Source organism: Musa acuminata, chromosome BXJ1-11 (genome assembly GCF_036884655.1).
Source record: "Musa acuminata AAA Group cultivar baxijiao chromosome BXJ1-11, Cavendish_Baxijiao_AAA, whole genome shotgun sequence".
Classification (NCBI taxonomy): domain Eukaryota; kingdom Viridiplantae; phylum Streptophyta; class Magnoliopsida; order Zingiberales; family Musaceae; genus Musa; species Musa acuminata.
In genome coordinates, this window is record NC_088337.1 from 3,103,169 (window position 1) to 3,130,234 (window position 27,066).

The 27,066-nt window shown below is 38.7% G+C and overlaps 5 protein-coding genes across 7 annotated transcripts in view; 4 read left to right on the plus strand and 1 right to left on the minus strand.

Annotated features, from left to right (window-relative positions):
• Nucleotides 1-1,374: 1,374 nt before the first annotated feature.
• LOC135596881 (AT-hook motif nuclear-localized protein 9-like) lies at nt 1,375-5,848 on the plus strand. Of its 3 annotated transcripts, XM_065089128.1 has the most exons (7): nt 1,466-1,484; nt 1,935-2,017; nt 2,108-2,618; nt 3,115-3,182; nt 4,096-4,227; nt 4,771-4,935; nt 5,299-5,848. In XM_065089128.1, the coding sequence occupies exons 2-7, from the start codon at nt 1,979-1,981 to the stop codon at nt 5,530-5,532; spliced, it is 1,149 nt and encodes a 382-aa protein (XP_064945200.1). In that variant the 5' UTR covers nt 1,466-1,484; nt 1,935-1,978; the 3' UTR covers nt 5,533-5,848. The 3 variants fall into 3 exon arrangements, with proteins under 3 accessions (XP_064945199.1, XP_064945201.1, XP_064945200.1); XM_065089127.1 differs by having other exon boundaries at nt 1,375-2,017; XM_065089129.1 differs by having other exon boundaries at nt 1,376-2,034.
• An 864-nt stretch (nt 5,849-6,712) lies between these two features.
• LOC135596882 (probable phospholipid hydroperoxide glutathione peroxidase) lies at nt 6,713-9,580 on the minus strand. Its single transcript, XM_065089133.1, has 6 exons — nt 9,246-9,580; nt 8,430-8,506; nt 8,105-8,166; nt 7,656-7,774; nt 7,095-7,262; nt 6,713-6,942 (listed from the first exon to the last, which is right to left on the minus strand). The coding sequence occupies exons 1-6, from the start codon at nt 9,522-9,524 to the stop codon at nt 6,910-6,912; spliced, it is 738 nt and encodes a 245-aa protein (XP_064945205.1). The 5' UTR covers nt 9,525-9,580; the 3' UTR covers nt 6,713-6,909.
• LOC135596382 (uncharacterized) lies at nt 9,523-12,024 on the plus strand. Its single transcript, XM_065088441.1, has 5 exons — nt 9,523-9,588; nt 9,918-10,103; nt 11,168-11,275; nt 11,370-11,471; nt 11,553-12,024. Exons 1-5 carry the CDS (start codon nt 9,523-9,525, stop codon nt 11,820-11,822), a joined length of 732 nt encoding a protein of 243 aa, XP_064944513.1. The 3' UTR covers nt 11,823-12,024.
• Nucleotides 12,025-14,972: 2,948 nt separating this feature from the next.
• On the plus strand, nt 14,973-16,372 carry LOC103970352 (actin-depolymerizing factor 1-like). Its single transcript, XM_009384102.3, has 3 exons — nt 14,973-15,209; nt 15,342-15,607; nt 16,067-16,372. The coding sequence occupies exons 1-3, from the start codon at nt 14,988-14,990 to the stop codon at nt 16,215-16,217; spliced, it is 639 nt and encodes a 212-aa protein (XP_009382377.3). The 5' UTR covers nt 14,973-14,987; the 3' UTR covers nt 16,218-16,372.
• Nucleotides 16,373-19,999: 3,627 nt separating this feature from the next.
• Nucleotides 20,000-27,066, plus strand: part of LOC103970353 (BEACH domain-containing protein C2) — a 41,207-nt gene continuing 34,140 nt past the window's right edge. The window contains exons 1-3 of the mRNA XM_009384103.3: nt 20,000-22,210; nt 24,875-25,662; nt 26,102-26,791. Coding sequence (XP_009382378.2) covers nt 20,302-22,210; nt 24,875-25,662; nt 26,102-26,791 — 3,387 coding nt within the window. The 5' untranslated portion in view covers nt 20,000-20,301. The remainder of the gene's footprint in view (nt 22,211-24,874; nt 25,663-26,101; nt 26,792-27,066) is intronic.

Consider the following 27,066-nt stretch of genomic DNA (forward strand, 5'->3'; position numbering starts at 1 on the left):
AAGCATAGCTCTTTGTCCTCAGCCTACTTTTGCCTTCAACATGAAGCATGATGCCATGCGCCCAAAAGCACAGCAGTGAATCTTTTCCCCATGTCCTACTGGCCTAAAGCTCACAGGTGCAACAGCCATGGCGTAGAGCTGCCCAGGCTTATCCAGCAAATTGGCCAAGATGTGGTGCAAATTGGCCAAGAGACATGAGAAAGAACGCAGCTGAGAGCTCAGAGCTCAGAGCCATTTGGAAGGAGTGTGGCGCAAGGCATCTTCCTCGAGTTATGTTTCATCCGGAAAGTGATTCCTCCTATTTCCTAGGCCTACTTAATTAAGCAGCCAGATCATGCTCTTACAAAAGAGCTTGATTGCATACGGAGAGAAGACACTCCACCTGCTCCTTGTGGGCATGCCGGTTCCTGTTCTTCAACAACAACAGGGAAGGCATAAACCTTTGCCACGCCGTGTCGATCGCAAGGATACAGAACTCATAGAGCAACACACCATGCACGTGAGCGCATCACAAGGAAGGACCCTGTCGCGTACAGGGAGCCGCGGTGGGGTTGGAGACGGGGAGGGGGGGCGGAAGCCGCGGTTTTGGACTTTGGAGCCCGTGAGAGGCACCAATTCCAAAGCCCTCCGCGTCATCTGCTGCTGCAAAAGCTGAGCCACGCTTGCCCACACAGTTGCAGCGCTGCCGCAGGGCCGGACTCCGGCCGCGGCTCACGTGTCAACGCCCGCACGCGAACCTCTATGCGGGGGGGGGGGGGGGGGGTGGTATTCGGCTGTATCCCCATCGTGTCCCGCTTCCGCTCGAGTTGTAAGCGGGAGACGCGTGGCGCCTTGCACCGGATCGGGCCTCGCGTCGTGGTGGCCACGGAGCCACTGCTTCGGTCCGTCCGTCGCGGATCGAACGGCTCTAGATCTCGCCGATCCCATCCATCGTTGCGGGGCTCACCTCGGGTCCATTTGTCATCCGATTTGTCAGGAGGCGATTTCTGATCACGCAACCTTGAGTACCCGTGTCTCTTACCTGTCTATCGTGGGGCCCACTGCACGAGTGACTCATGTGGAAGTCGGGACCGGCGTGCGTCGCGATTCGCGAAACCGAAGATTTAAGCGGCAAGTTGCGTGTCCCCGCGTACGCGTTCGAGGCCTTGGATGGACCGACCGAGTGGGGCCCGATGGTGAGGAGTAGCGGTCGACCCATGAAGTCCCGAAGCTGCGGGGTCCGGAGACGATGGGTGTTCGCTGTCTCGATCGGGCAGCAAAGATGACGACCACCAATCATCTCCGTCTCGTTTCTTCAGAAAATATCGCGCAATATTTTTATTTTTTTATTTTATTTATTTTTTTTGGGGAAAAAAAGTAGGCTTTGTAATTATCCTATCATCGCCGTATCCACCGTACGCCGAGACACACTCTCCTCTCCTCTCCTCTCTCTTCCTGCTGTTAGAAGAAGAAGAAGAAGAAGATGAGCAAGATATAGAACAATAGTGGGTTCTTCCCTCTTTCCGTCGTCCTGCTTCTCTTTCCCGTAGATCGCCTGCCTCGTTGATTGCACTTTCTCTCATTTATGACTCTGGGCACCGTCTTCTGTTGCTCCTATCACCATCGCTCGGCCCTTCCAATCCTCTCTCTTTCTCTCTAAAGACATTTGCACAAAGAGAACAGTTGGAGGAAGAAGAGGGAGAGGAAGCTCGCGAAAGTAGGGTTCTTGGAAGCTTTCGGGGCCTTAACTGCACCATTTCCTGCTCTAGGACCTTACACCAATCTCCTTCGGAGCCTAGGTTCTCGCCATTTCTCGGAAAGGGGCAAGCTTTGGAAGCTGGTGCCCTCCTTATCTGCCCCTGCCGCTTCTTACGTCACTATTGACCTTGTCCTGCATGAAAGAGGGAATTTGATGGAGGAAAATAGATAAAGGTGCAATTTTTCTTGTTTTACAGTATGCGGACCAGCTGGAAATGACATTTGCCTCTGGCTTTTCACCATGGCCTCCGAGTTTCTTGACCTGAGCCTCGATTCTAGGGTTCGGCTTCGCTTCTGGTCTCGCCTAGAATCTTAAAGTTCCGATCTTGCTGGTGTTTTGTGTGGTTTAGCTATATCTTTTTGCCTTTAGATTCTTGAGGAGAGGAGGACCAGCTCCTCCTCCGGTGCATGTATGGATGGGAGAGACGCCATGGCGATGTCGGGTCCAGCCTACTACATCGCGCATCGAGGGATTCCTGGTTCTCTTGCTGGTTCGCAGCCTGGGTTGCATGCGGCAGCGCAGCCTGGGGTCCGGTCGCTGCCGAACCCCGGCACGATTCTGGTCGTCCCGTCCTCTGGTGTTGGTTCCGCGGCGTTTCAGGTAGAGTCTCCGCCAGCGGCCTCGTTACATGGTGGTGGTGGTGGCGGTCTCGGGGAGGGAGCCAGCCAGACGGAGCCGGTGAAGAGGAAGAGAGGAAGGCCGAGAAAGTATGGTCCGGATGGGAGTGTAGCTTTGGCACTTTCGCCTATTTCGTCGTCCGCTCCTCCTTCCGCAACGGTGATCGGATCGGAGACAGCTTCGGGCGCTGGCGCTCCTACCCCGAAGCGGGGGAGAGGGCGACCTCCAGGCACTGGAAGGAAGCAACAGTTAGCATCACTTGGTGGGTGAAAGAACTCTCTTCTTTGGCTTTCCTTGGTACATCAGAACTTGCATTTCTCTTCCTTTATCTGGTGTCTCTTTGTTGGATTACCCGGATGACAATTTGGATAATGCAATGCCGCTTGGTTTGATCTATGAAGTGTGAGGTTGTTTCAACTTTGATGGAGATATATGCATGTATGATCAGGAGTAGTATTTATGAGAATCTTAATTACAAAAACGAGATTTGTCGACTTAAAAAAGCTGTCCTTTTTCTTCCCCTTCCGTCTCCATGGTCAGGATGTCTGAATATTATACTATTTCTTTACTGCAACATCTGTGAATGCGCTGCTGTTCGATTGTGCCAGAATTGTCTGGAGTTCTTTAAGAGCTTATTAACTTCTTGGTCGTACATTTTTTATGTATATGTATTTGATTACTAAGATATTTTTTTGTTGACATCCACATAAACTGTCAGAATACATTCTAAATTTTCTTCTGTTACTTCCTTGCAACAGGTGAATGGGTTGTTGGTTCGGCCGGAATGGGTTTTACTCCACATGTCATAACAATCGTGATAGGAGAGGTATGGATTTTATAGTCTATTTCTCGAGAAAAAAGATGGATTAAACTGGATATCTTTCCATTGAAACATATTGCATGGTCTTTGACCAACTAAGGTTAACTTACTGTTCTAATGGTATGGAGTTCAAGTCTTGCGTCAAATTTGAAGTTAACAGGGCATCTGTGAATATTCATTATTGAAGCACAGCTTTTAACTTGAGGTTCGTAGACCGGATGGAACTGCAATCTTGTATCTGCAGATTCTTCTTTGCATCCTATTTAATTCCCAAGATCACATTAACTTACTATTATCTTTCTTTGCATCAAGAGAAACATTGTTTGATTTTTTTTTTTTTATCGTGGAGATGCTGTGTCAAGAGTTATTATATTGCTAAGATTCAGGTAAAATTCTTTCGCCCTCAGTGCGAAGCATTCCGCAATAGTGTTATTATCATTCTGCTTACTGACTGTAAGTTCAATATTTTAGTTGCCACTGTAGCTGGCATCAAGTATTAATTGCTGTGTATCGAGCTTGACTTGTATTGCACATTCTGGAATGTTGTATTAGGTGCCATTGTCTTTCAGTACCATTTTCATAAGCTCTAAAGTGTTTTGCTTCTTATGTTGCTAGCTCTCTTTGACAATAAAATATCTACAATTAGGATAGAGAAAATAAGTTTTGAATAATATAACGCAGCTTATATGGGGACATATTTCACTTTTAGATTCTTTTGCTTCCTTCAATAATTTTGAACTATGGTTCATTACTAATGGTTTTTCTTACTTAGCTGGAAAAAGCATCGTATGGTTGTGGTTTCCAGTTTCCCCTGTGGAAGTTCATAACATCCTTCTTTGTTCCGATTCCTGTACTGTGTAGACTACTGACTACACTGTGGCACATGCTGATGATATTAACAGTAACTGTTCTTGATCAGGACATTGCTGCAAAGATAATGTCATTTTCACAGCAGGGACCAAGGGCTGTATGTATCCTCTCAGCAAATGGTGCTGTGTCCACTGTGACCCTTCGACAGTCTGCAACTTCTGGTGGGACAGTCACTTATGAGGTTTGGCACCGTAGTGCATGATTTATCTGACTTAAACTTGGAAGATGTGTTTACAAGTGTTTATTTGCTACTAATGATTGATATGGAATATATCTAGTGGTTGAAAGCAAAAGAGATCACATATTTTGATAGTGGATGCACTTGAGTGCTTGGAGGAACTAAAAAATGATCACATTCAAATTACTACAATATAAACAATTTCCACAATGTTTGACCCTCTGAACCTCTCTATGACTTACCTTGATGGAAGTTAGATTCCAAGGAATGTTAAACTGTTTTGTTAACTAATTCAAGTTTAACAATTTACTGGCTTCAACACAAATATTTGGTTTCAAAATGCTTAGATATGTTAAACTGGTCATTTCTACCTTACATATATTTATATAATATGAATCTCCTCTGTGCTTTCAGAGTTTGTTTCATCCTGTCTCACAAGTGTTATTGTGGTTTTGGCTTCAATATGAAGATGACCTCACTCATGTCATTGATTCAGGATTTTCCTGAGATTTCATGTTTACAAACTAATGTAGTGTTTTTGGTCAGGGCCGTTTTGAAATACTCTGCTTGTCTGGTTCATACATGCTGACCGACAACGGTAATGGATCACGAAGCAGAACTGGAGGACTGAGCATATCCCTTTCTAGTCCTGATGGTCGAGTAATCGGTGGTGGTGTAGCAGGACTGCTTATAGCTGCAACCCCTGTACAGGTAACTAGTTCAGGCTTTATATAACATCCTTGGATGTCGATATCTTTCGTCCATGTGTATCCTTGGTAATAATTATATGTCATCGCAGTTCTCTCAATTCCTATATCTTTGTCGATGTGCTTGAGCCAGATCTTGAGTGCAACCAGTTTGTCTTCTTTGTTGATCCCCTACCTGGTCCTCTAGATTTGCTTCTCGAAAATCAAATTGTTAACCAGAAAAGAAACTCTGTCAATCAAGATCCCCTACTTTGCGGCGTAACCTAGTCTTGTACTCCTGTGCTTTTTGTCTCCATGGTCCATGCATGGCTTCTTTTTTTTGTTTTTTTGGTGTTAGTTATTTGTTCAATGATCTGTGTTCTTATAGGTAATTGTAGGAAGCTTCATTTACGCTGGATCGAAGGCAAGGAGCAAACAGAAAGCCAGCAATGAAACAGGTGCCCAATCATCCGAACTCCAGGTTGGGGATGAGCAAAGTGCACCATATGCCGCAATTCCCGATCAAAATGTTACCCCTTCTTCTGTCATGGGGGGATGGCCTGGTTCGAGGCAGTTGGATATGAGGAATGCTCATATCGATATCGACTTAACACGAGGCTAGCTTGCTACTTACTAATGGTTGTGTCAAAGTGGTGTTGTTCACGAGTCATCATTCGGTGGACTCGCAGCAACTCAAGTCTTAAGTTCAACTCATGCTAACATGCCTTCTGTTCCAGACATCACCTGGTGCTTGTTAGATTAGTTTGCTGTTCATGTGCTGTATGTTTAACAATTAAGCTATGTATCTGTTCAATACATGCTATGTTGTGTTGTGCTGTTAATGTAGGTGGTGAAATTTTGTTGAAAGACAGACATTCTCATCTCAATGTAGCTGTTACTGGTGATCATGTTCTCTTTGCATTCGTTGTCTTTTTGAACTTGATTGCATGAATCCTTTCAACTTATGCAGGATTGAGTTAGCAGGCAAGCTTAATAATGCAAAGCAATCATAATCCTTGGGTTGATAGGAAGATTAAGTTCTGCTTAGAAGAGCTTTGCCGGGTATGAAATGCTTCGATGCTGCTTTATTGTTGTTTTCATGTTGGCAATTATGGTGAGGTCTCGAGTACAAGAAAAAATAGACTTATTATCTCACTTAAGCATGCTTTATATTTTATCGTACAATCGATTTAAGAAAATCTTACATTTATTTTCGATCAATTAGGGCTAAAATCAATTCCAAATAATTTTGAATGAGTCAACTATGATTACAAAACCTTTGCTACAAAAAAATCATGATAATGTTATATTTACTTTTGATCAATAAGACTAAAACCATTTTAAGATAAACTTTTTGGTAGATAACATGTCAAACCAATTGAAGATAATATTTTTGGTAAGACATCTATTTTCGATGGGTTTGATAAATATGATACAAGATATAGGCATTGCATGTTTTGAATCATGACCCATGCATCATATCATATTATATCACTTCTAGAACTATTTTAACACTTCCAAACATGAATTAAAAAAGTAAGCGACTGTTTCATCACATCGTCCAATTTATGATCAAGATTTTTTATTTGAAAAAAAAAATAATTTCATTAGAGGTCAAGCAGTTCTGAAAACAAAGTTAGAGGCTATAGCTGCTTATCAAAATTGCCTTCCTAGAAAGCTACCTTGTTAGTCACCCTACCCAAGTAAGGTGACATGATCAAGATAGATCATATTAGATAGATAAATATTCCCTTTGTGAAACAATGAAGATTTATAGAACAGCACCAATATAAGCAAATGGGTAGGCAATAATTGTTCAGTAGATACTTTTAAACCTTACTGAATCAACAAAGTGCAGAAATCCACCATGAAACTTCTAGCATAAGCCCAAAATACATATGTAGGACTGTCGCACAAATGCAGGTCTACTATTAAGACTTCAAGGATATATGCTGCCTTTAGCAACATTTCTATGGAAGCTGAACGAAGTACCCACGATTTAGGCTTCGCCTAAGAGCTTCTTGATGTCCTTCTGCAGGTTTTTGAAATGTTATCTAAAGTTAAAAAGAAGGCATACACGATCGAGAGGAGTAACAGAATCGATAAAAGAGATGATTTTGTAAAAAGACAGGTTTCGAGGAAGAATGGAAATGAGCTAAGGGATGGTTTTGTGTTCGATGTTACCTCGATGCTCAGAGGGGATGTGGTGGGAGCATAACGGTCCACCACATGACCATCTTTGTCAATCAAGAACTTGGCGAAGTTCCACTTGATGCCATCCCCAAGGATGCTACCTTTGCTGGATTTAAGGAATTTGTAGACAGGCGCAGCATTGTTGCCATTTACATCAACCTAATTCAGAAAGATTACTTCATCTCAGATCACACAGATCAATATTTGTAGGAAGATCAACCAAAGCATTTAGCCTGACATGCTTAGTTTATACTATTGAAATAACTAGTTAAAAATTATTAGATCCAAGATTAGTGGCACACAAAAAAACAACCTACTGAAAAGAAAAGAAGAAGAAGAGGATGCATGCACATATGGAAACATTACAAAAATCAAAGCAGTAAGAGTGAGGTTATTAATCTCTTACATTAATGACATTATTCTGCAATATTGCAAGCATGACCTCTGTGTTACATGAAAATTATGATGATTGGAACAGAAGGTTTTCTAAATTCTCTACTTTACCTGAAGAAGAAGCTTGGATGTGATCACAAATGAACGAAGAAGCATTACCTTGTCAAAGATTGGATACTCAGCTTTAAAACGAGTGCAAGCAAATTCAACAATCTCCTCATTACTTCCTGGTTCCTGCCCCCCAAACTGATTGCATGGAAAAGCCAAAATTTCGAAATCTGTAATATGCAACAAATTTAAGTTGAAAAAAAAAAACATATTCAACATCAAGCATCAAGTGCAATCCCAAGAAGGTCCAATGAGTGTCCATCTCAAGTGTGCACGTAATATAGAATTGCGTGTGGACCATGTTGTAGAAAGATGTGTATTCAACAACCAAAAGCATTACATATGATTTCTCACACTTCCATTCAGAGACGAAAGCAGCTGTATCAATCTTTAAGTAATGAGATCATGATAAAAGATAGCAAACAGATATTTTTGTAGTGACCAATAATGGCCCACGTATTAAATACTACTTCATGTAAGATTAAGCGACAAGCACGCACCTTTGCCCTTGTACTTCTCATACAGCTGGCTGAGCTCCGTATAATTTGAGTTTGTCAACCCACTAGTCGAACAAAATTAGAGATTTAGTTTATGAATAAATTAAGAGCAATATGAATATGATACTACATATCAGACAAAAACACAATAATTGACATCATTCAGCTTCAAAATAAATGAATATAAATCGTAATACAACTCGGTCTTTGACTTGGTATGCTTCAGATCTATCGTCCTCAAGTAATTACCATTGAGATGCCACATTAACAATCAGCAAAACCATTACCATTGAGTCGCCACATTAACAATCGTAATACAACTAATTACCATTGAGATGCCACATTAACAATCAGCAAAACCTTCCCCTTGTACATGCTGAGATCCACATCTTTTCCCATGGCATCCTGCAATGGAGGTTGATATAAATTCATATCAAAAGCTCTTCACCCAAAACCTAATCTTTAATGCATTGAGCAATTTAACTGAACACCTGATCTTCAAAGCATTGAACAATTTAAATCAAAGAAAGTTCTCTACTATTCTTTTATGGATCTTTTTTTAGAAAGGAAATAAATCTGAAGTTCGTGAATGTCCAAATAGGGCTAACATTACTCATATGTGTCCTTAACGAAACTAAATAAACAAAAGCTACCACGACAATGACTTCACACGAAATAATAAGATGAACACAAGCGCCAAAAATTCATGCACATAATCAAAATCTGATCCAGAAGGATAACTTTCACAAATTTACGAGAAAGCATCAAACAAACATCTAAAATAAATTATATGTCGCAATAACAACTGACCGAAAGTTCGCAGAACCGTTTCGTGAAGCCCCCAAAGCCACATCGGAAGACAAATAACTAAGTAAAGGACAAACCAACCTCGAGTATTAAAAGAAACGACGTACGTAAAGGATTCAAGCAATTCAAGAGACACAAGTATCACTTATCTTGAAACAAACAAAGAGCATCGAGTTTAGTGTCAAAATTCGAACTATAAAACAATCCACCCAAATAAACAATCGATCGCGCATCAAAATACCTCTCTCTCCCTCTCTCTCCCTCTCTCTTTGCGCGGAGAGGGGGTCCAAACATTCCAAATGAACACAAGAATAAGGGACCAATCAACGAGACCAACCTTGACGGTGAAGTCATGGATGGATGCTGCAGACTTGGAGGAAGCCATGTCAGAGGCGGATCTAGAGAGCAGAGACGACGCCGGCGAGGGCAGCAAGAAGGAGCAGGGGATGAAGGCTCTGCGGAGATCCCGAGAATCGAAAGCAAGGAACTTTGCAGGGGCCGGTAAAGCCTTCAGGGTGAAGAACGAGAGGGGTTTGGCGAGGCGGAGGGAGACGGAAAAGCTAGTGTTTCTGGGAGAGATAAGGCGAGAGAGGGCGATGCGAGCGGAACCGAGCATGGGACAGCAGCAGCGAGCTGGGCCGGCCCTTTTATGCAGCACCCTACTTTGGGGGACGACGGAGGCAAGACAAGATTTTTAACAGGGAGGAAATGGGGATTGCAAGAGGCCACGTTGCCACCACAGACACCGGAAACAAAACGTTTCTGTTTTCGATTTGCTGAAAACAACAAACCTGTCTGCATTTGTCCTCGTAAACCGTTTCTTGACAACTGCCCTTGTTTTCTAAAACAAATTTGTTTTAAGAAACAAATTACTATTTTATTCGTAGAGAATTTCATATGTTGAATAATAAAAACTTTATAGAAATTAATTTTCTGACTGAATGAAGGAAGGATAAAAAAAAAGAGAAATTAGTATTAATAATTGTAGCTTTCTTAGTGGTCTTTGTAGTGGACCCCACGGGCGACCGTGTGTGGCGCCCACAGCCAGGGCGACTTCTTGGGGACGCGAAGCCAAACTGGGCCGGGTGAGCGAGGCGTGAGCCAGAGTTTTCTACGATCCTCTCGCAAATCGAAAGGGAAATCCACCCTCCTCTCGAGGCGATTAGCGAAGCGCGGTACGTTTCTTCCCCGCGAGGTCTGTGATCTCTCCCCTCGTTGTTTTCCTCCTCGTTTGTGCGCGGAAAAAAAGAAGTACAACCTTCCCCGTTTTTCTCTCCTTCCAAGTGTTTTCGTGCTTATCGGAGGACTTGTAAGGCATGTATCGAGGTCTGTTATCTACAAAGCAACTTCCTTGTTTGCGGATATATCGACAAAAGTCTCGTGATATCGAGGGATTTAATCCCTAGCTGGATAAATAAGGAAACCTTTTTGTTCATTACTTAGGGCGTTTTTGCTTTTCCTTGCGCCAGGGATTTTGGGCCTTTACCTTTGGTTCCTTGTAAGAATGAGGATCTTAGCAGGACGCCTGTGTCGATGGGTTAAAAACCCGTCAAGGTTGGATTTTGTTGAGCTGATTAAATCTGATAAGTTGGAGAGACGCCTTTGTCTGGTTTGGATTCACAGATATCGATCTTTTGCCCTCTAGGATGTCTTGGTGCAGATTTAGTTTTTGTCTTGCACATGCTCAATAAATGACCGAGCTTGAGAGTGGGTGTGAAGTGGAAGGTGCGATTTTGGCTATCTCATAGATGTCTTATCGGAAAGTGTTGAACTAGAAACCCAAGCCATTGGTATACGTAGTATATATGGCACCTCAAGAGACCATCTCGTGACTTGATGATATTAATCATTACAAAAAAATATTTTATTGTTTTTATTATAATCTTTTGGCATCATAGTGATACTGTGGAACTTTGTCAATGATTGACTAGGTTTCTATTAACTTTTTCTTCGCTATTGTTTTTCCTATATTCCTGGATTCATTTTAATTTTTGTAGTTGGTGCATCATCCAAGTTACACACTCATTTTTCTTTCTATAAAAGACTAAAATGTCTTACTTTTTGGTATATTTTGCAATTGTTCTTGCCTTGTTTTGCATTGAAAAGAACTGAATTGTCTAATATAACATTTATGGCACCTCGAGCATCATCTGGAAACCTGGAACCGAATGGTCTAGGTCGAAATACCATCGAAAAAGTTCACGCTTTTGTTTAGTTGAGTTTTTCTTTTGCCTTTGTTTTGTCCACTTCTGTTTGCAGTTTGGTTCATCCTTTTTCCTTCAAAAGTTTGATATGGAGAATGCTAACACAAGCTCACAGCTGGAGGAACCCATGCAACAGGGAGAAGATTCAGTTTCTGAGGTGCTGGTATGCAGCATATTACCTATATCAGTTGTCCATTTTTGTGTAATCTTTGTGTGACCTACGAAGTTTGAGGATATTTCTGCCCACTTTGATGCAGGTTCACAACCTCTCTCGACGGTTGGAGGCCCTTGAACACTCTGTGCGTTATTTGGAGGACAATATGATGACAAGACTATCTGCAATGGAGGAGAGAGTGGAGGTTGGTATTGTATTTATGGTTGGTTTAATTACTAAGACGCAAACCAATTGCTACCAACATAACATATATGTGGCATGGCAGGAACTGATGAGAAGGATGGATGGATATAATGACTTAAGTAGGAGTTGGTCACAACAGGTGTCACTGGAGGTTCCGACAGTGTCTCCTAATGCACCTGCAATACTACCTTCACCACCTGCGGCAGCAAGGCCTAAGAAGAAGCAAAGAACCTTGATTGCAAGGAGAGTGATTCGCCGGTACCAAAGGCTTGTTAAGCCTAGTTGGGATAATAAACCTTTCATGAGGCGCGTTATTAAAAAGATAGAGAAAAAAAGGCGGCAAAGAAGTTGAAGGATGCCTAATATGAGTCTTTATTCACCTACATTTAGATCTTAAGATCTGTGTTTTAGTAGAATGTATTTCAACCCTTAACTGGTATCCTTTGTATGTCTGCGATTTTCATAATGAACCCTCAATGTAGTAGTTAATGATCTCTTTTGGGTGAATAGTTGCTGACATTGCAGTGATAGTTTATGATTTTCTTTTGCTTTAAGTGGTGTAACTTTCCTCGTCAATTTCTTTCCATCTATATATTGATGATGCATTTGTTTTTTAATAAGAGAAGCACATCCTGTGTTTGTAAATTATTTGCTTTCAGCTAGTAGGGATAATGATTTCTTGGCTGGTCAAGCATATTTTGTTTATTGGCTGGGAATAATTTTTATTACCATTTCATCCCTAAAAGATCTAGGAGATTCTTAGATTTAACAATGTAGCTTCTTTGCATTTTTGTAGTTTCCCATTCTATATTCACTTTGGTACCATAATTTTATTGCGGAGAGAGGAAATCCTATGTTTTTACATGTAGGAAAACTTAACAGCTAGAGGAAATGGTGAGTTTGGTGAAATTGTACTTCTGCACTGCCTTCATTTTCTTACAAACAAAAACACATCGCCTAGGTTGTTGCAGTTGCATGAGATTTGTAGTTCTAGATATAACTACTTAAGTCAGCCCATCTTTCAGGCTCACTTTATCAGAGAATATGGAGCAAAATAGGAAAGAAATACAAAAGGATGTGCACCTTAACATAATAAGCATGGAAGAAAATTCTGTTAGGTAATTGGTATCACCACTATTTGCTATTGTTTGAGTTTGAAGTGCAGTGATGGACCTTTTCTGTGGCTAGTAGATGAAATTGTGGCCTTTAAAATGAATATGGTGATATTCATAAGGACATCGGTGCTATTTCACGAGATGGAATTGGTTTTGATCAGTCTTCAAATTTCTGCATTATGGTTTTAATGGTTGTATGACATTTCCTTCAAGTGAGAAAGGTTCCTCGTTAATATGATTAATATATTTTTTTTTCACACAGCTAGTTTTCAGTATTGTAAAGCATATTTAACATTGCTTATTGATTGTTGACATAGTTGAGCAGTGTTCAACTCGAGTGAGAAAGCATTTCTTGCTCTCATATGTAGTTTAGGTAGAGACAAATGAGGTGAATGTTGTTAACTGTTAGTGGCAGTTACAGCTTGACTGGAGCCTTGTTCATCGGTGTGCTCCCTGTCTCATATGAGTTAAATCGAGATTAATTTATGTCTAATCATATTAGTATGCCCATTCTTTGATTTCCTCTCTCTCTCTCTCTCTTTCTCTCTCAGCATGTAGAACTACATGATAAGTTTCTTGTTTGTTATAACTGGTCTTTTTACTGGTTTATTGGTCTTCTTTTTCAAAGATGGTATTCAAACTTCAGTGCACATTTTTTTCATTTGAATCTTGGTATCTTTTATAGCCAGACTTCTTTCACACTGCAATAGTGGAATATCACAATTCTGATGAAACAAGCAGCACCAAGGCTTCTTGTTGTTGTTGTTGATAATGAAACAAGTCTGAATACTGCTGTTCCACATTTCAGTTGTTTGTAAAGCTTTTGTATAAGTTTGCTGTTTGATAATTATGGTTTGTAGAGTCCTTAAAAAGCAGTGTTTGGAATTTGGACTGTTGTGTTACCTCTTGGTGCCAATAATGAATGCATGCTCCTACATTCTTAGTTTCCTCTGATGGTTGGTCATTCTGCATGTAAAAGCTTCTTGATTCAGTTTTTCTATTTTACCTGAATTTAACTATCAGATGTGATGAACTTATTTCGGAAGGATCTTAATAGTGCATTGCTTTATTCCTTGTAAGTTCTTGTACCTTTGATGTCTTGGAGGCGAATTCAGATCCTACCATAGTGCATTTTAGTTCAGAATGGGAATTACTTTGGCCTATCTTGAGGTCTTTATGAGATAATATGGTGCAAGTTTATGGAATCATGTTTGATTTTTTTTTCTTCTTTTATTTGGGGGTTAGGATTTGGCATAGCATTAAGCCATTAACCAATGGAATTGTTTTGTTGGATCATCAATTGGGAATTTAGATGCATCAAGTGTATATCCAAATGAGCAATTCTGGCTTCTAATGAATATATATGTATTGTCTGGTGTAAGAAGATTGTGATGCAGAGGAGCCTTCCTAGGACAATAAATTTTTTCTGTGATGTGATTTAAGTTAAGAAAATAATCTTTTTATTTGCAGGAGTAAGACTATTAATATTAGTGGAAGAACATAATGATTGCTTTGTGCCGATTATTGAACATTGGAGAATCCTTTGAAATGTTTGGTTGAGTATAAATTCTGAGTTTAACTGCTAGATTTATCGATTTTGATCGTAGGATCTATCAACTAAAATATATCCTTCAATCTTTGATAAATGAATTTGATACACTATCATCAAATTAATATATATTTTTAAAATATAATAATTCAATATCTAATATATTGTGTTTGAGACATGAAATCTTATATATATATATATATATATATATATATATATATATATATATATATATATATATATATATATATATATATATATATATATATATATATAATTATATATTAAAATTGGCTAGACTTTCCTAGTATTAAATTAAATAAAAATGAACACATAAAAAATATAAAATATTCCAATCAATTGTTATTAATTATAGTTTACATTTTCACATAAATAAATTAAAAAAGATCTTCTTTTAAGAACAGGTTATCAGTCTAAACCCAAGAAATTATCAGATCCAAAATTCTAATTAGATAAAGAGAAATAGACCATAATGTTGAAATATGCCAAAATATTCTTAAATTCCATCGGAAATCAAATAAATTACTTGAAAGTAAATTATTTTTGTAAAATATTAATATATATGATAAATTTCATAACTAAGATTGGATGATTTGAACAAATCAAAGTAGTTAAAATTACTGTAATCGGTAGGTTTACTAAATCAAGTTCGAAAGTTCAAATCGCCAATGGCGAGCGTGTTTTACGAACAAAAAAAAGCCTAAAAAATCAAAAGTCAAAGAAAAAAAAATCAAAATTGGTAGTTGATTTTAATTCAAACGACACAAATTTAAAGCTCGAATTACCACAAACCGAAACTATAAACACGAAAATGGTGTCTCCTAATTCTGCGATGGCTGACAGATGTGTCGCCATTGTTTTAGATCCTGATGTCCATATAATAAGATGGATTGCCGGGTCAAAGCACCAGACGTGGCTGCATGCAAGCGCTTTGAGGAGCCCCACCATTTCCTCCCATCGAAGTCTTCCCTTCCCTCTCCTCCTACAATCCTTTTGCCTTCATCCTTTCTCAGTCTTCTTCGGCCTGCTCGCCCCGCGTTGGAGAGAAACCATGGTAATCGAGCTCGTTCTCTCTCTCTCTCTCTCTCTCTATCGGTACCGTGTGTTCGGATTCGCCGATGGCGATTCGATGAACCACAGAAATGCATGTGATGGTTAACCTCTGTCCTTTTTCTTCGTTGGTAAGGCGAATTCGGCGTCGGGAATGGCGGTGAACGATGAGTGCAAGCTGATGTTCTTGGAGCTGAAGACCAAGAGGATCTACAGGTTTATCATCTTCAAGATCGACGAGAGGATACAGCAGGTGACGGTGGAGAAGCTGGGTCAGCCCGAGGAGACCTACGATGACTTCACGGCCTCCCTGCCGGCTGATGAATGCCGCTACGCCGTCTTCGACTTCGACTTCGTCACCGACGAGAACTGCCAGAAGAGCAAGATCTTCTTCATATCATGGTAAGAAGAACGTTAGGAGAATCTGACCTTATGCATGTCTCGTTGCCCATAACGTTTCTTCTTCTTCTTCTTCACTGATGAGCCAACATCTCTTTCTTTCTTGGTATGGTTCATGGGGAGATCAAAAAAAAAAAAGGAAGAATTCGGAATTAGATTCCCTTCGCTTTCACTTCTTTATGATCAAAAACATAAATCAATAGATTCATCTCATCTAACGGCTTAATGGTATCAAACTGGTAGATCCTATGTACATCCTGATGGTATCAAACTGAATCAAACAAATAATGACTGATCTTAGCACATAACAAGAACAAGAGACTCCTATCTCTTCTCGGTGCACTGTCATCAGATAGTTTATGTGCATATATATATATATATATATATATATACGGACAAATCAGTAGTTCAGTAAGAAAGAATTCATATAACTGCTACTTTGACTATGTTCTTCCTGCACAGGGCACCTGACACCTCGAGGGTGAGGAGCAAGATGCTTTATGCAAGCTCAAAGGACAGGTTCAAGAGGGAGCTTGACGGGATACAGGTGGAGCTGCAAGCCACAGATCCCAGTGAGATGAGCATTGACATCGTGAAGGCCCGAGCTCTATAAGAGCTTCTGACCTTCTCACGATGAACTGATGAGTGATGGACATGTCTGTGATGCCATTAGGCTTTATGAGCCATGTCAAAGAATTGTTGTCTTTGGAAGTCAATTTCTTCATCGAAGTTTCAAGGAATTATAAAGCTGTCTTTTGCTCTTTCTTTCATATGTATATTAAGTTTCACATCAACGGGATTATATTACTTCCTTCCATTTATAAGAATCTCTTCTTTCTTTAACTCTATAGAACTGCATGTGTTCTTTGACAAATACAATAAGCCTCGTCGTCTATTAATCATTCAGTTCAACAACTGCTATGAACCCTAAAATTATCCATTCAAGTAGCATATTAACCATTCATCAAAAGAATTCCACATCAGGAGGAGGAATTAGGAAACAATTAAAATTAATGACTCTTATTTTCCCCCTCCTCTTTTCACGTGTGAATCAAATTTGGATATCGGATGAATTAAGATTCAGATTTGAGTGCATAAATAGTTAAGGAAGTTTGGGTTCGAATTGAATGAAATTTTCATTACTTATAATCATATTGTTAGATGATAAGTATAGTGAATTAGATTTGTTTTATTTTTGTTGGAAGAGCATGAAATAGAGTTCTGAGTAGATAAATATGTTTTATTTTTGCCAATTTTAATGTTCTATTAGGATCATTAAATTCTTCATTTATATTTTTTTACCTATTTTTGGAATTAATTATTTTGAAGGGCGATTTACAGAAGATTTCCTTTTTTCCTTAAAAGGCATCTGCTATTTTTATAGTGTTTTTATTGTGATAATGAAAGCATTGTAACACTTATAGTGTTTGAGTGATATTATTAATAAAATATTATAAATACCTATTTAAATTTTAGTATGATAGATTAAATGGTTTCATTCTATTTGGCACACTTATAGTATCTTTTCAATATCATTGTAATGTTTTTATTGAGGCTTTGAAAATATCATAAAACTATTGATATTATAAATGATATCATATTATGTGTATGTTATTATTATTATTATTATTATTATTCAAGGACCAATATCAATATTTTTAGATTTATAATTAGTTTGATTGAGATTACAAGTCCATTTGCATCATTTAGGGTTTTCAAATATATTTTAAAATATTTATATTGTAGTGGTAAGCGACTATAACAAACTTAAGTGCTTCACTTACTGATGAGAAATATTTAACACATTATTTGAAAAAATATATACTATTTGAAAAAAAGAAAAAAGGTAATGTCTTTTTAAAAAAAGATAAAATTTTCACAAAAATTCTCCTATATCCAACCACTCATCTGTTACCAATATTGCTGTGAAAGAGTATTATTCACTATTTTGGCTTGATTAATGGAATGATATTGATAAAAAATAAAAGATGTGGATTTTACAAAAGAATAATAACAGATAAAAATAACAAATCTTAGATGATTGTGCGTTAATCAAGTGGGATGTAAATACAAAAAAAGTTTTAGAATGTAAATATCTCGAAAATGGTGGAGTATTTAACGAAAAGGATAAACTTATATTTTAAAAATCATGATGATATATCAGTTAGTCTTGGCAAGAAATTATTAACTGAATTTTTATTGATAATAAATATCAATTTATACATACAAAGAGGTTACAAAATATGTTAATTATATTGTTTTTACAATCAATAATAAATATAAAATATTCATTAAATTCTTTTATAATTTAGGAGATCATGTGGAGATCATGGTCTTCATTATTAATGGAATCGTTATAATATGTTATCATAATTTTTATAATTTAGAATCATAATAATATAATAACAAATTATTGATAAGATCATGATAATCTTGTCATGATTTAATAATTCTATTCCTAATATGCTCCTAATGGTGCTTCCATTATATTAAGTAGATGGAATTACTAACATTACAAAGGCTTGATAAAGCATTGCAAGTTAATAAAAAAAACATGATTTGAAAGATGACTTTGTTGTTAAATTATTGATTAGATTTATTGATGTTTTTCGTTATAATGTTGTTGTATGTTGCTTCTAGAATAATTGTTTCAATGATTGCCTTTGTTTATAGATTTAATTTTGTTAACAAAATTGATGATGATAAAAGCAATATTATAATATAGCAACTCTCATTTAACATAAGTTTCATAATCAGAAAGTTTATCATGAAGTTTTTGAAAAGATATAAGAGTATTATGAGCACTAATCATAGTGGAGATCTCCATATAATCTAAATCATGACTATTTAATATATAAAAAATATTTTTTTCATCATAGAGGTACATCAGCCGTATCAAGTGCATCGGCTTCAGTTTTGTTAGCATGCATGTATCCAAAAATAGATTTTGTGCTCTTAGAAAATTTGAAGACGATTTTTTTGAAGTTGTATTAAGCTATCATGAGATTGGTTGGTGTACATTGCTACGAGTTTGGATTATACTTCATAAGAGGATTTTATAGAGACTACCTAGGGAATGATTTGCGGAGAGAGAGATAATGATAACACTTCCAAGAAGATAATCTTAATGGATCCAAAAAGAGTATTTGAGATTAACAACTTTAAGATTATTCTCTTTAATTATTTACGAAGAGCAAAGCAAATGATGAAACCATCTACATAACTCATAAGATTATAACCGATTAAAAGATAATAAAATTGAGTATATCGAGAGGTATAGTTTGTAGATGTGAGTTAAGAGAAGTTTGAACTGTGGTTAATAGAGCTAATAGTCTTTTTAAGAATAAAAGAGTTCGGGGTGTTATGATATGAGTGCTAGTTAAAAGAGATATTACTAATAATATAAAAAATAAAGAATAAAAAGACACAAAACTGCTTATAAGAAAGAGAGGCTTGCTAAATATAAAATTCAATAAAAATTATAATACTATCTTCAACCATAACGAAAGACAAGGTACAAAGTAATAATAGCTGATACTGAGTACCAATTTATATACATAAAAAGATTACAAAATATAATAATTATATAATGTTTAATTAATAATAAATATAAATAATATTTATTAAATTATTTTATAATTTAAAAAATCATGTTGAGATTTATTTATTATTGAGAGAATCATGATAATATATTATCATAATTTCTATGATTCAAAATCATAATAACAAGTGTAATTGTCAAATATATTGATTATTTAAAAAAATTCTCATATTCTATTGTGGACTATTCGATTCGTAAATATACCAGAAAAAAATTATGAAACGGACAACAGTGACTAAATATCTTTATTCGACTTCTAACCAGTAAAATTTTACTTCTCCACCGCATTTCTAACCATGAAAAACATATGTTTATCCTCTTCCATTATATATTTTATTTTAAGGTAGATTGTAATCACCATCATTATAAGCTCAAACCATCAGGATTTGGTCAAATATATCGTCTATCGAAATAAGATAGTTAGACTAACGACATCAACTTTGCAACGCTAAGATTTCCACCCTGCCGTTAACGTTGATGTAAAACACTTAACAACACTTAGCCATCGTTTTCATTAGTTGTTTAAATCTTAAAATAGCTAAAATATTCTTAAAATTATAGAATTTAATAGTCTCTGCTCTAATAATAAAACGACAGCCAAATGACCTATGTGTGTGTTAGTGTGCAAATATCAAAAGAGGGTCACGCCTACAAAATAGCCGAAAACCCCTACGCGAACCGGGCCGATTCTTCAACGGTTCGCCCCAGCCCAACCCAAACCCAGTCCATCCCCTCGTCTCTCCCTTTCGCTCTCTCTCTCTCTCTCTCTCTCCTCTAATCTATCTCCGTTCTCCTTCATGCTTCCCATCTTTACCTAAACAATGAAATGAACCAGTTGTCTTCAATGTTGACCACCTCCAGATCTCCTGCCCTCCTCCTGCTTCCCTGACATTACCCTTCTTCCCCTCCCTGTCCCTGTCCCTCTCCCTTTCCCTCTCTTTCTTTAAGTCTTTGGTCAGATCTGTAGAATTTTGAGGCCTCTTCGTTTCTTTTTCCTTCCTCTGCTTTGCTTTGACGTCGTCTCCGTCTTCTTCTTCTTGCTCTTATTTTAATCTTATATTCCTTTTCCTAACCCTACGAAGAAGAAGTCTACAAAATGGAGGACAACCCGCACGAGCCGGCTGAGTCGTCCCAACCGGTCGATCGCGGCAGAGGCGAAGAGGCCCGCCTTGCCCTCTCCGGCGGCAGCCCCTCCAGCTCCCTCGCCGAGGACGATCTCTTCGAGCCCGTCTCCCTCAGAGATCTTGAAAACGCCGCCCCAGATCCCGATCCCGATCCCACTCCCACCCCGGCTCCCCTCCGCTTCTCCTCGGCCTCCGACGATCGGCACCGTCTTTCCGCCGCTTCCTCGCCCGCCGCCTCCGCCGCCCCCTTCTCCTCGCCCGCCGACATGGCGGGCGAGCTGCCTCCCAGCCCTTCGGAACCCGCGATCCATCCGTCCTCATCCTCCGCAAGCTTCGACTCGTACGTGTCCCCCCTCGGGTCGCCGGCCAAGCCGCGGTCGAAGCCGGCGTTGCCCGACGTCTCGCCGGAGGTCGTCCATCTGGTTGACTCCGCCATCATGGGGAAGGTGGATAGTTTGGAGAAGCTTAGGTCAGTGATCTCCGGGGAAGGGACCGACGGCGTTGGGGATGTTTCGAGAGCCGTGGTGGACGCGCTTCTCGCTACCATGGGCGGCGTGGAAGGTCTTGATGACATTGGTGGTGGCGGGAATGTGGATGCAAGTTCTCCGAGCGTGATGTTGAGCTCGAGGGCTGCGGTGGTTGCCGCAGAGTTGATCCCCTGGTTTCCCTGGGAAGGGGATTCTGGGACTTACATGTCGTCAAGGACTAGGATGGTTAAAGGTTTGCTTATGATCTTACGAGCATGCACAAGAAATCGAGCAATGTGCTCAGCTTCGGGTTTGTTAGGCACTCTCCTGCTATCTGCTGAGAAGATATTCATCGATTCAGTCAACCGCAGTTCCTGGGATGGCACATATTTATGCCAATGCATTCAGGTCTTGGCGGGACATTCTCTGAGTGTGCTTGATCTCCACAAATGGCTTGGTGTCATTAAGAATACCTTGCCAACTGATTGGGCAAAACCTTTGATGCTGGCATTGGAGAAGGCCATGGGGAGCAATGAGGCGAGAGGCCCTGCACACAGTTTTGAGTTTGATGGGGAGAGCTCTGGGTTGCTAGGTCCTGGGGATAGCCGATGGCCTTTCTACAATGGGTATGGATTTGCCACTTGGATTTATATAGAATCATTCTCAGACACCCTCAACACGGCAACCGCTGCTGCTGCTATTGCTGCAGCTGCAGCAGCAAAGTCAGGTAAGTCATCTGCCATGTCAGCAGCTGCAGCAGCTAGTGCGCTTGCAGGAGAAGGGACCACTCATATGCCTAGACTCTTCAGCTTTCTGTCTGCCGACAACCATGGAGTGGAGGCTTACTTCCATGGGCAGTTCTTGGTAGTGGAGTGTGGCAGTGGCAAGGGAAAGAAGGCTTCTTTGCACTTCACCCATGCATTCAGGCCTCGAAGCTGGTACTTTGTTGGGTTGGAACACACTTGCAAGCAAGGTTTGCTTGGAAAGGCTGAGAGTGAGTTGAGATTGTATGTAGATGGGAATCTGTATGAGAGCCGCCCTTTTGAGTTTCCACGCATCTCAAAATCCTTGGCATTTTGCTGCATTGGGACGAACCCACCTCCCACCATGGCTGGACTACAACGGCGGCGGCGACAATGTCCGTTATTTGCAGAGATGGGGCCTGTTTACATCTTTAAGGAACCGATTGGTCCAGAAAAAATGCTTCGACTGGCTTCCAGGGGAGGAGATGCACTTCCTTGTTTCGGAAATGCTGCTGGGTTTCCCTGGATGGGAGTGAATGATCATGTGAGGAGTCTGGCAGAAGAGAGCTTTTCATTGGATGCTGAGATTGCAACAAATCTGCATCTTTTGTATCACCCTAAACTGCTAAGCGGCCGGTATTGTCCGGATGCTTCACCTTCAGGTGCAGCAGGTTGGTCCATTCCCTCCTTTGCTACATCATGATGTTAGCCTTTGAATTGCTCTTTTTTTAACATTACACATCTCTTTGTTTTTGTAAACACATATGGCTTATCATTATAAAGCATTACTTAAAAAAGCAATGCTGGTATAACTAAGATTTGTGAACGTTTTGTCCATGAATAAAGTAAAAGGTCAGCTAACTATTTTGCAACTATAGTAGTCTTTGTGCTATTTTTCTACTGATGTTTTAAGTGGAAAATGTAATTATATTCTCAACAAATTTTTTCTTTTACTTGACTTTGCATTAGCAAGAATAAGATGTCAGGAACTTAGCCAAATCTGAAAAAAATGTGGTTAAAGCTTTAATTTACTTCAACTTAAGTTCCTTTTTTAAGATCTCGAGTTATGCAATTGGTGGTAGTATGCAATGGGCAACTGCCTTCACATCTATCTGATTTAGTACCTAGTCCTGCTGGGTTAGCATTGGATGAAGCATGGCGCTCATGTGAACAAAATAAAGTACTGCAGAGAAGTGATATTGAAGAACTCATGGTTTTACTATAGTTGAAATTGTGATGATTCACATATTCTCTACAATGAATTTGAAATGGACCTTGAAAAGAGCTGACTTGTAGACTTATGGAGTAAAGTCAGCAATTCCTCTTCTTATTCCTCTCATACTGGCTCCTTATTAAATTTTGAAGATCTTAATGTAAATGAAGAACTAAAGCCTTCCCTTATCGATCTGAATGAGGATGACCTTAAGTTACTAAATAGAAAGGACATTTGGACTTATAGTGGTCATTTTTATTATTATTCAGTTACTAAACCAATTGTAAGATATCTTTACGCATAGAAGAATATTCACATTAAAATCAATGGGAAGTAGAATAGCTAGAGATTTATTATTTCTCAAATCAGACCCTAAAATTTGACCTAATTATACTTGGCTTTATGCTTAAAATTGGTTCTCTTTTGGTGTTTTAACTAAGATAAATTGATCTACCAGTATGGTTGATGCAATCAAGAGATCCAATTTTGTAAGAGTAGAGATCTGGTGCCTTCACTAGTGGGCGTTAGTTGTAGTTGCAAAAAGTTTGATGTCATCTAGTGTCTAGTGTTGTAGCAAGGAGTTTTCCATGATAGAAAAACATATAGTTAAAATTTTGGATTAAAGAAGTGAAAGACATAGAGAAAGAAGATTCTGGAATGGAAGACTGGAGTTAGAAGTGTAATGAAACTGAAACAAAGACCAAGGGACGGGGATAACAAGGACACTGACCTTGAAGAAAAATATTATTTTTTTTAACATCATATCATATCCTACTCAAACACTAAGCACTTATATTTTGTAGATACATAGCATTGATTTGATTTTCTCCAGCCATTTGCGGCCTTCTCTTGCCTTTGGACCTAATTGTTCTTGACATTCTGGGCTCTCATGCCTATTGTATAGCCCAATTACTAACATCGTATTTCAAATAACATACCAAAGCACCTGTTGATCCATATGTTTGAGTCAAATCATCCTTCAGTTACTTTTGTGCACACGAGATCCATAGTGTTAACAAGAACTATCACATTGTTGTGCTATCTTGTCTTCAGTGCTTTCCTGATACAAATTGTGGCACTGCCGTCACTAGATTTTTATTTGTAAATTGTAGACCATGTCAGGTAGGTAAATGCTGAAGCCTATTTTCATTCCATGCGATGACATACTGTGCTTTTTTCTTTGCTGGTAAAACTGAAGTCTTGCCTTTTTTTTTTCTTGGTCCACCAGATGTTACACGACTGTATACCCTGCTTCAAGGTTCTAAATAGTAAATACCAATATGTTTCTAAATCTTAAGGGACTACTACGGTGCGATATGCCTGAATACACCAGCAAAAGCGGCTAGGAACTATTTATACATATATCTATGGCTGATATGCTAGTATACCAATATGATATAGAAGGTATAATTGGTATATCACAACATTTGAACCTATGGCATGCCTGCATCTTGCTAGCATAGCATCAATTGACATGACAGTCTTTGGTTAGCCTTGATGAGATGGAATTTTGTATGCTTAAATTGCACAGATGATTTTTCTTCTATACAATTATTGTTACTTATCAATATCATACAATTGGCTTTGGTTATCAGATATCTTTGGCCTGGCAAGGTTCTATCCGTATTGTATATTTTTGTTTGCCTCAGTAAGAAAAGGTCCATCTCTAGTTTCTCTTTACCTTCAGCATTGTTGCAACCTATGTCTCAGTTTTCTCCAATTTATGAGAGCAGTTGAGTATTAATTTACTGAAGTTTGGCCAAATAATGAAGCATTGAACTTATTGGGTTATACCACAATATGATAATCTTTGTAAGAAGAATATATTATCATGTTCACATCGATAGTTATAAGGACCTCATAAATCTTTGTAGCATGAATTAAATCATATGTTATTGCAGATCATCTTGACTGGATTTCGCAAGTATATTTTGATTTTCTGGTTTTCATCTTTTGTTGTGTTAAAACATACTTCACAATCTTTTTTGACTCATGTGAAGCAGCTCATTTTTGTTTTTTTTATTCATATTTCTTCCGAGGTGTTGTTTGATTTTACTGTTCTTCTATAGTTTCATTTTAGTGTCTTCGGTTCAGTTATTGTTTATGCTCATTACTTTTCCAGGTATTCACCGAAGACCTGCCGAGGTCCTTGGGCTGGTTCATGTTGCTTCTCGTGTACGCCCAACGGAAGCATTATGGGCCTTAGCCTATGGGGGTCCAATGGCTTTGCTTCCAATGACAATAAGCAATGTCCAGACAGAAAGCCAAGAACCCATACTTGGTGATTTTCATTTGTCTGTTGCAACTACTTCCCTTTCTGCCCCTATTTTCAGAATTATCTCCGTAGCTATTCAACATCCTGGAAATAACGAAGAGTTATGTCGGACCCGGGCACCTGAACTTTTGTCAAGAGTTTTACATTATCTGGTACAGACACTCTCTAAACTGGCACTTGGAAAGCAACATGGATTGAGTGATGAGGAGCTTGTTGCTGCTATTGTTTCTCTGTGTCAATCTCAGAAACACAATAAAAAACTCAAAGTAGAGCTTTTTAGTACTTTGCTGTTGGATTTGAAGATATGGAGTCTGTGCAATTACGGTTTGCAAAAGAAGCTCCTTTCTTCACTTTCAGACATGGTATTCACCGAAGCATTAGTCATGAGGGAAGCAAACGCCTTGCAAATGCTTCTTGATGGCTGCAGAAGATGCTATTGGATTGTTCGTGAAAAAGATTCAGTTGATACTTTTTCACTTAATGGGACATCAAGGCCTGTTGGTGAAGTGAATTCACTGGTTGATGAGCTCTTAGTGGTTATTGAACTTTTAATAGGTGCAGCATCACCTTCATTGGCGGCTGATGATGTTCGGTGTTTGATTGGTTTTCTGGTTGACTGTCCACAGCCTAATCAGGTATATTACTGGATTTTTCCAAAATTGCCTGCATAATGCTGTTATGTATGAGACAAATGGTGCTTTTGTTTTTTCTAATGGGTTCTATGATTTAAATTTTTTAATATTTTATTGATTATCTTTTGTTCTCTGGTAATGGTCATATATTTAACTTCTTTAATGCTCATTGGATATCTAGCAGCATCTTTCTGCACTTACAGTGGAGCTTTATTTAACATTGTTCTTCTTGTTAGTAGAAGTCAATTATGCATTCATGATGTGATTATCAAAACTTAGATTATGTATTTTTCTTGCTATTATCCCCTTCTCCTTTGGTATTAAAATCTGCCCTTTTGTCAACTACATTGTTTTTATATTATTAGAATGGACATATAAGTCTTTTCAGTGTGTCTAAACTTTGTCCTCTTCTTGATGGGAAACTAATTGTTTGTTATTTCAGGTTGCTAGGGTGTTGCACTTATTCTATAGATTGGTGGTGCAGCCCAATACATCTCGGGCTAGCACGTTTGCACAGTCCTTCATATCTTGTGGTGGAATAGAAACACTGCTGGTTCTTCTGCAGAGGGAAGTAAAAACTGGGAACCATAATATCTTGTCTCGTTCTGGTGAAAGTGATGCAGATAATGTATTGAAAAATTGTTCTGCACAGGAAACCAGTCTGGGTGATCAATTAGAATTATCTGATGAAAAGGAGTCAGCTTCTAATGGAAAGAACTTAGTTTCAAAATCCTTGAACAGTGATCATGGCTCTTTTAAGGTTTCATTGGCTGCAAACATTGAAAGAATGATATCTGCTCCTGAGAATCAGCTTGTAAAGAATCTGGGAGGCATCGGTTTCTCAATTACTGCTGACAGTGCTAGAAACAATGTCTATAACATTGATGATGGTGATGGAATTGTTGTTGGAATTCTCAGTCTTTTGGGTGCTCTTGTCACAAACGGTCATCTGAAAATTGTCTCAAATACTACTACAACTCCATCTGGTAATATTCTTAGTACAGGTCCTGAAGGAGGCACCATGTTTGATGACAAAGTGTCCTTGCTCCTTTTTGCATTACAGAAAGCTTTTCAAGCTGCTCCACGGAAGCTTATGACCACCAACGTCTATACTGCTTTATTGGGTGCCACGGTATGCATTCTTTGTCATACTTATTTTCCTTACTTCTGAAGTCTATCTTATTCTCTCAGGTCAATTCGAATATCTTAGCTACATAACTCTGCCAGTTTATCACAAAGATTTTTGTGTGAACTGAGGATCAAAAAGAGAAGAACGGAAGGGAGGCAGATATCTAGTTTGGATGAGTAAAGAGATCTATAAGATTCATGGTGAAATAATTGGAAACTAGAGATTAAAACTGGGGAGCTGTTGTCTGAAAGTTAACAATCCCCTAATTTTTATCCTCT

Excerpts from the sequence above, each read along its gene's own strand:
- LOC135596881 (XM_065089127.1), top strand. The coding sequence starts at position 1,979 with ATGGCCTCCGAGTTTCTTGACCTGAGCCTCGATTCTAGG. Across the intron at positions 3,183-4,095 it reads TAACAATCGTGATAGGAGAG|GACATTGCTGCAAAGATAAT; the intron begins GTATGGATTTTA and ends GTTCTTGATCAG. Across the intron at positions 4,936-5,298 it reads TAGCTGCAACCCCTGTACAG|GTAATTGTAGGAAGCTTCAT; the intron begins GTAACTAGTTCA and ends GTGTTCTTATAG.
- LOC135596382 (XM_065088441.1), top strand. The coding sequence starts at position 9,523 with ATGGGACAGCAGCAGCGAGCTGGGCCGGCCCTTTTATGCAGCACCCTA. Across the intron at positions 9,589-9,917 it reads TACTTTGGGGGACGACGGAG|TGGACCCCACGGGCGACCGT; the intron begins GCAAGACAAGAT and ends TGGTCTTTGTAG. Across the intron at positions 11,472-11,552 it reads CAATGGAGGAGAGAGTGGAG|GAACTGATGAGAAGGATGGA; the intron begins GTTGGTATTGTA and ends GTGGCATGGCAG.
- LOC135596882 (XM_065089133.1), bottom strand. The coding sequence starts at position 9,524 with ATGCTCGGTTCCGCTCGCATCGCCCTCTCTCGCCTTATCTCTCCCAGA. Across the intron at positions 8,507-9,245 it reads TCCATGACTTCACCGTCAAG|GATGCCATGGGAAAAGATGT; the intron begins GTTGGTCTCGTT and ends CCTCCATTGCAG. Across the intron at positions 8,167-8,429 it reads GTTAATGTGGCATCTCAATG|TGGGTTGACAAACTCAAATT; the intron begins GTAATTAGTTGT and ends TTGTTCGACTAG.
- LOC103970352 (XM_009384102.3), top strand. The coding sequence starts at position 14,988 with ATGGCTGACAGATGTGTCGCCATTGTTTTAGATCCTGATGTCCATATA. Across the intron at positions 15,210-15,341 it reads CGCGTTGGAGAGAAACCATG|GCGAATTCGGCGTCGGGAAT; the intron begins GTAATCGAGCTC and ends TTCGTTGGTAAG. Across the intron at positions 15,608-16,066 it reads AAGATCTTCTTCATATCATG|GGCACCTGACACCTCGAGGG; the intron begins GTAAGAAGAACG and ends CTTCCTGCACAG.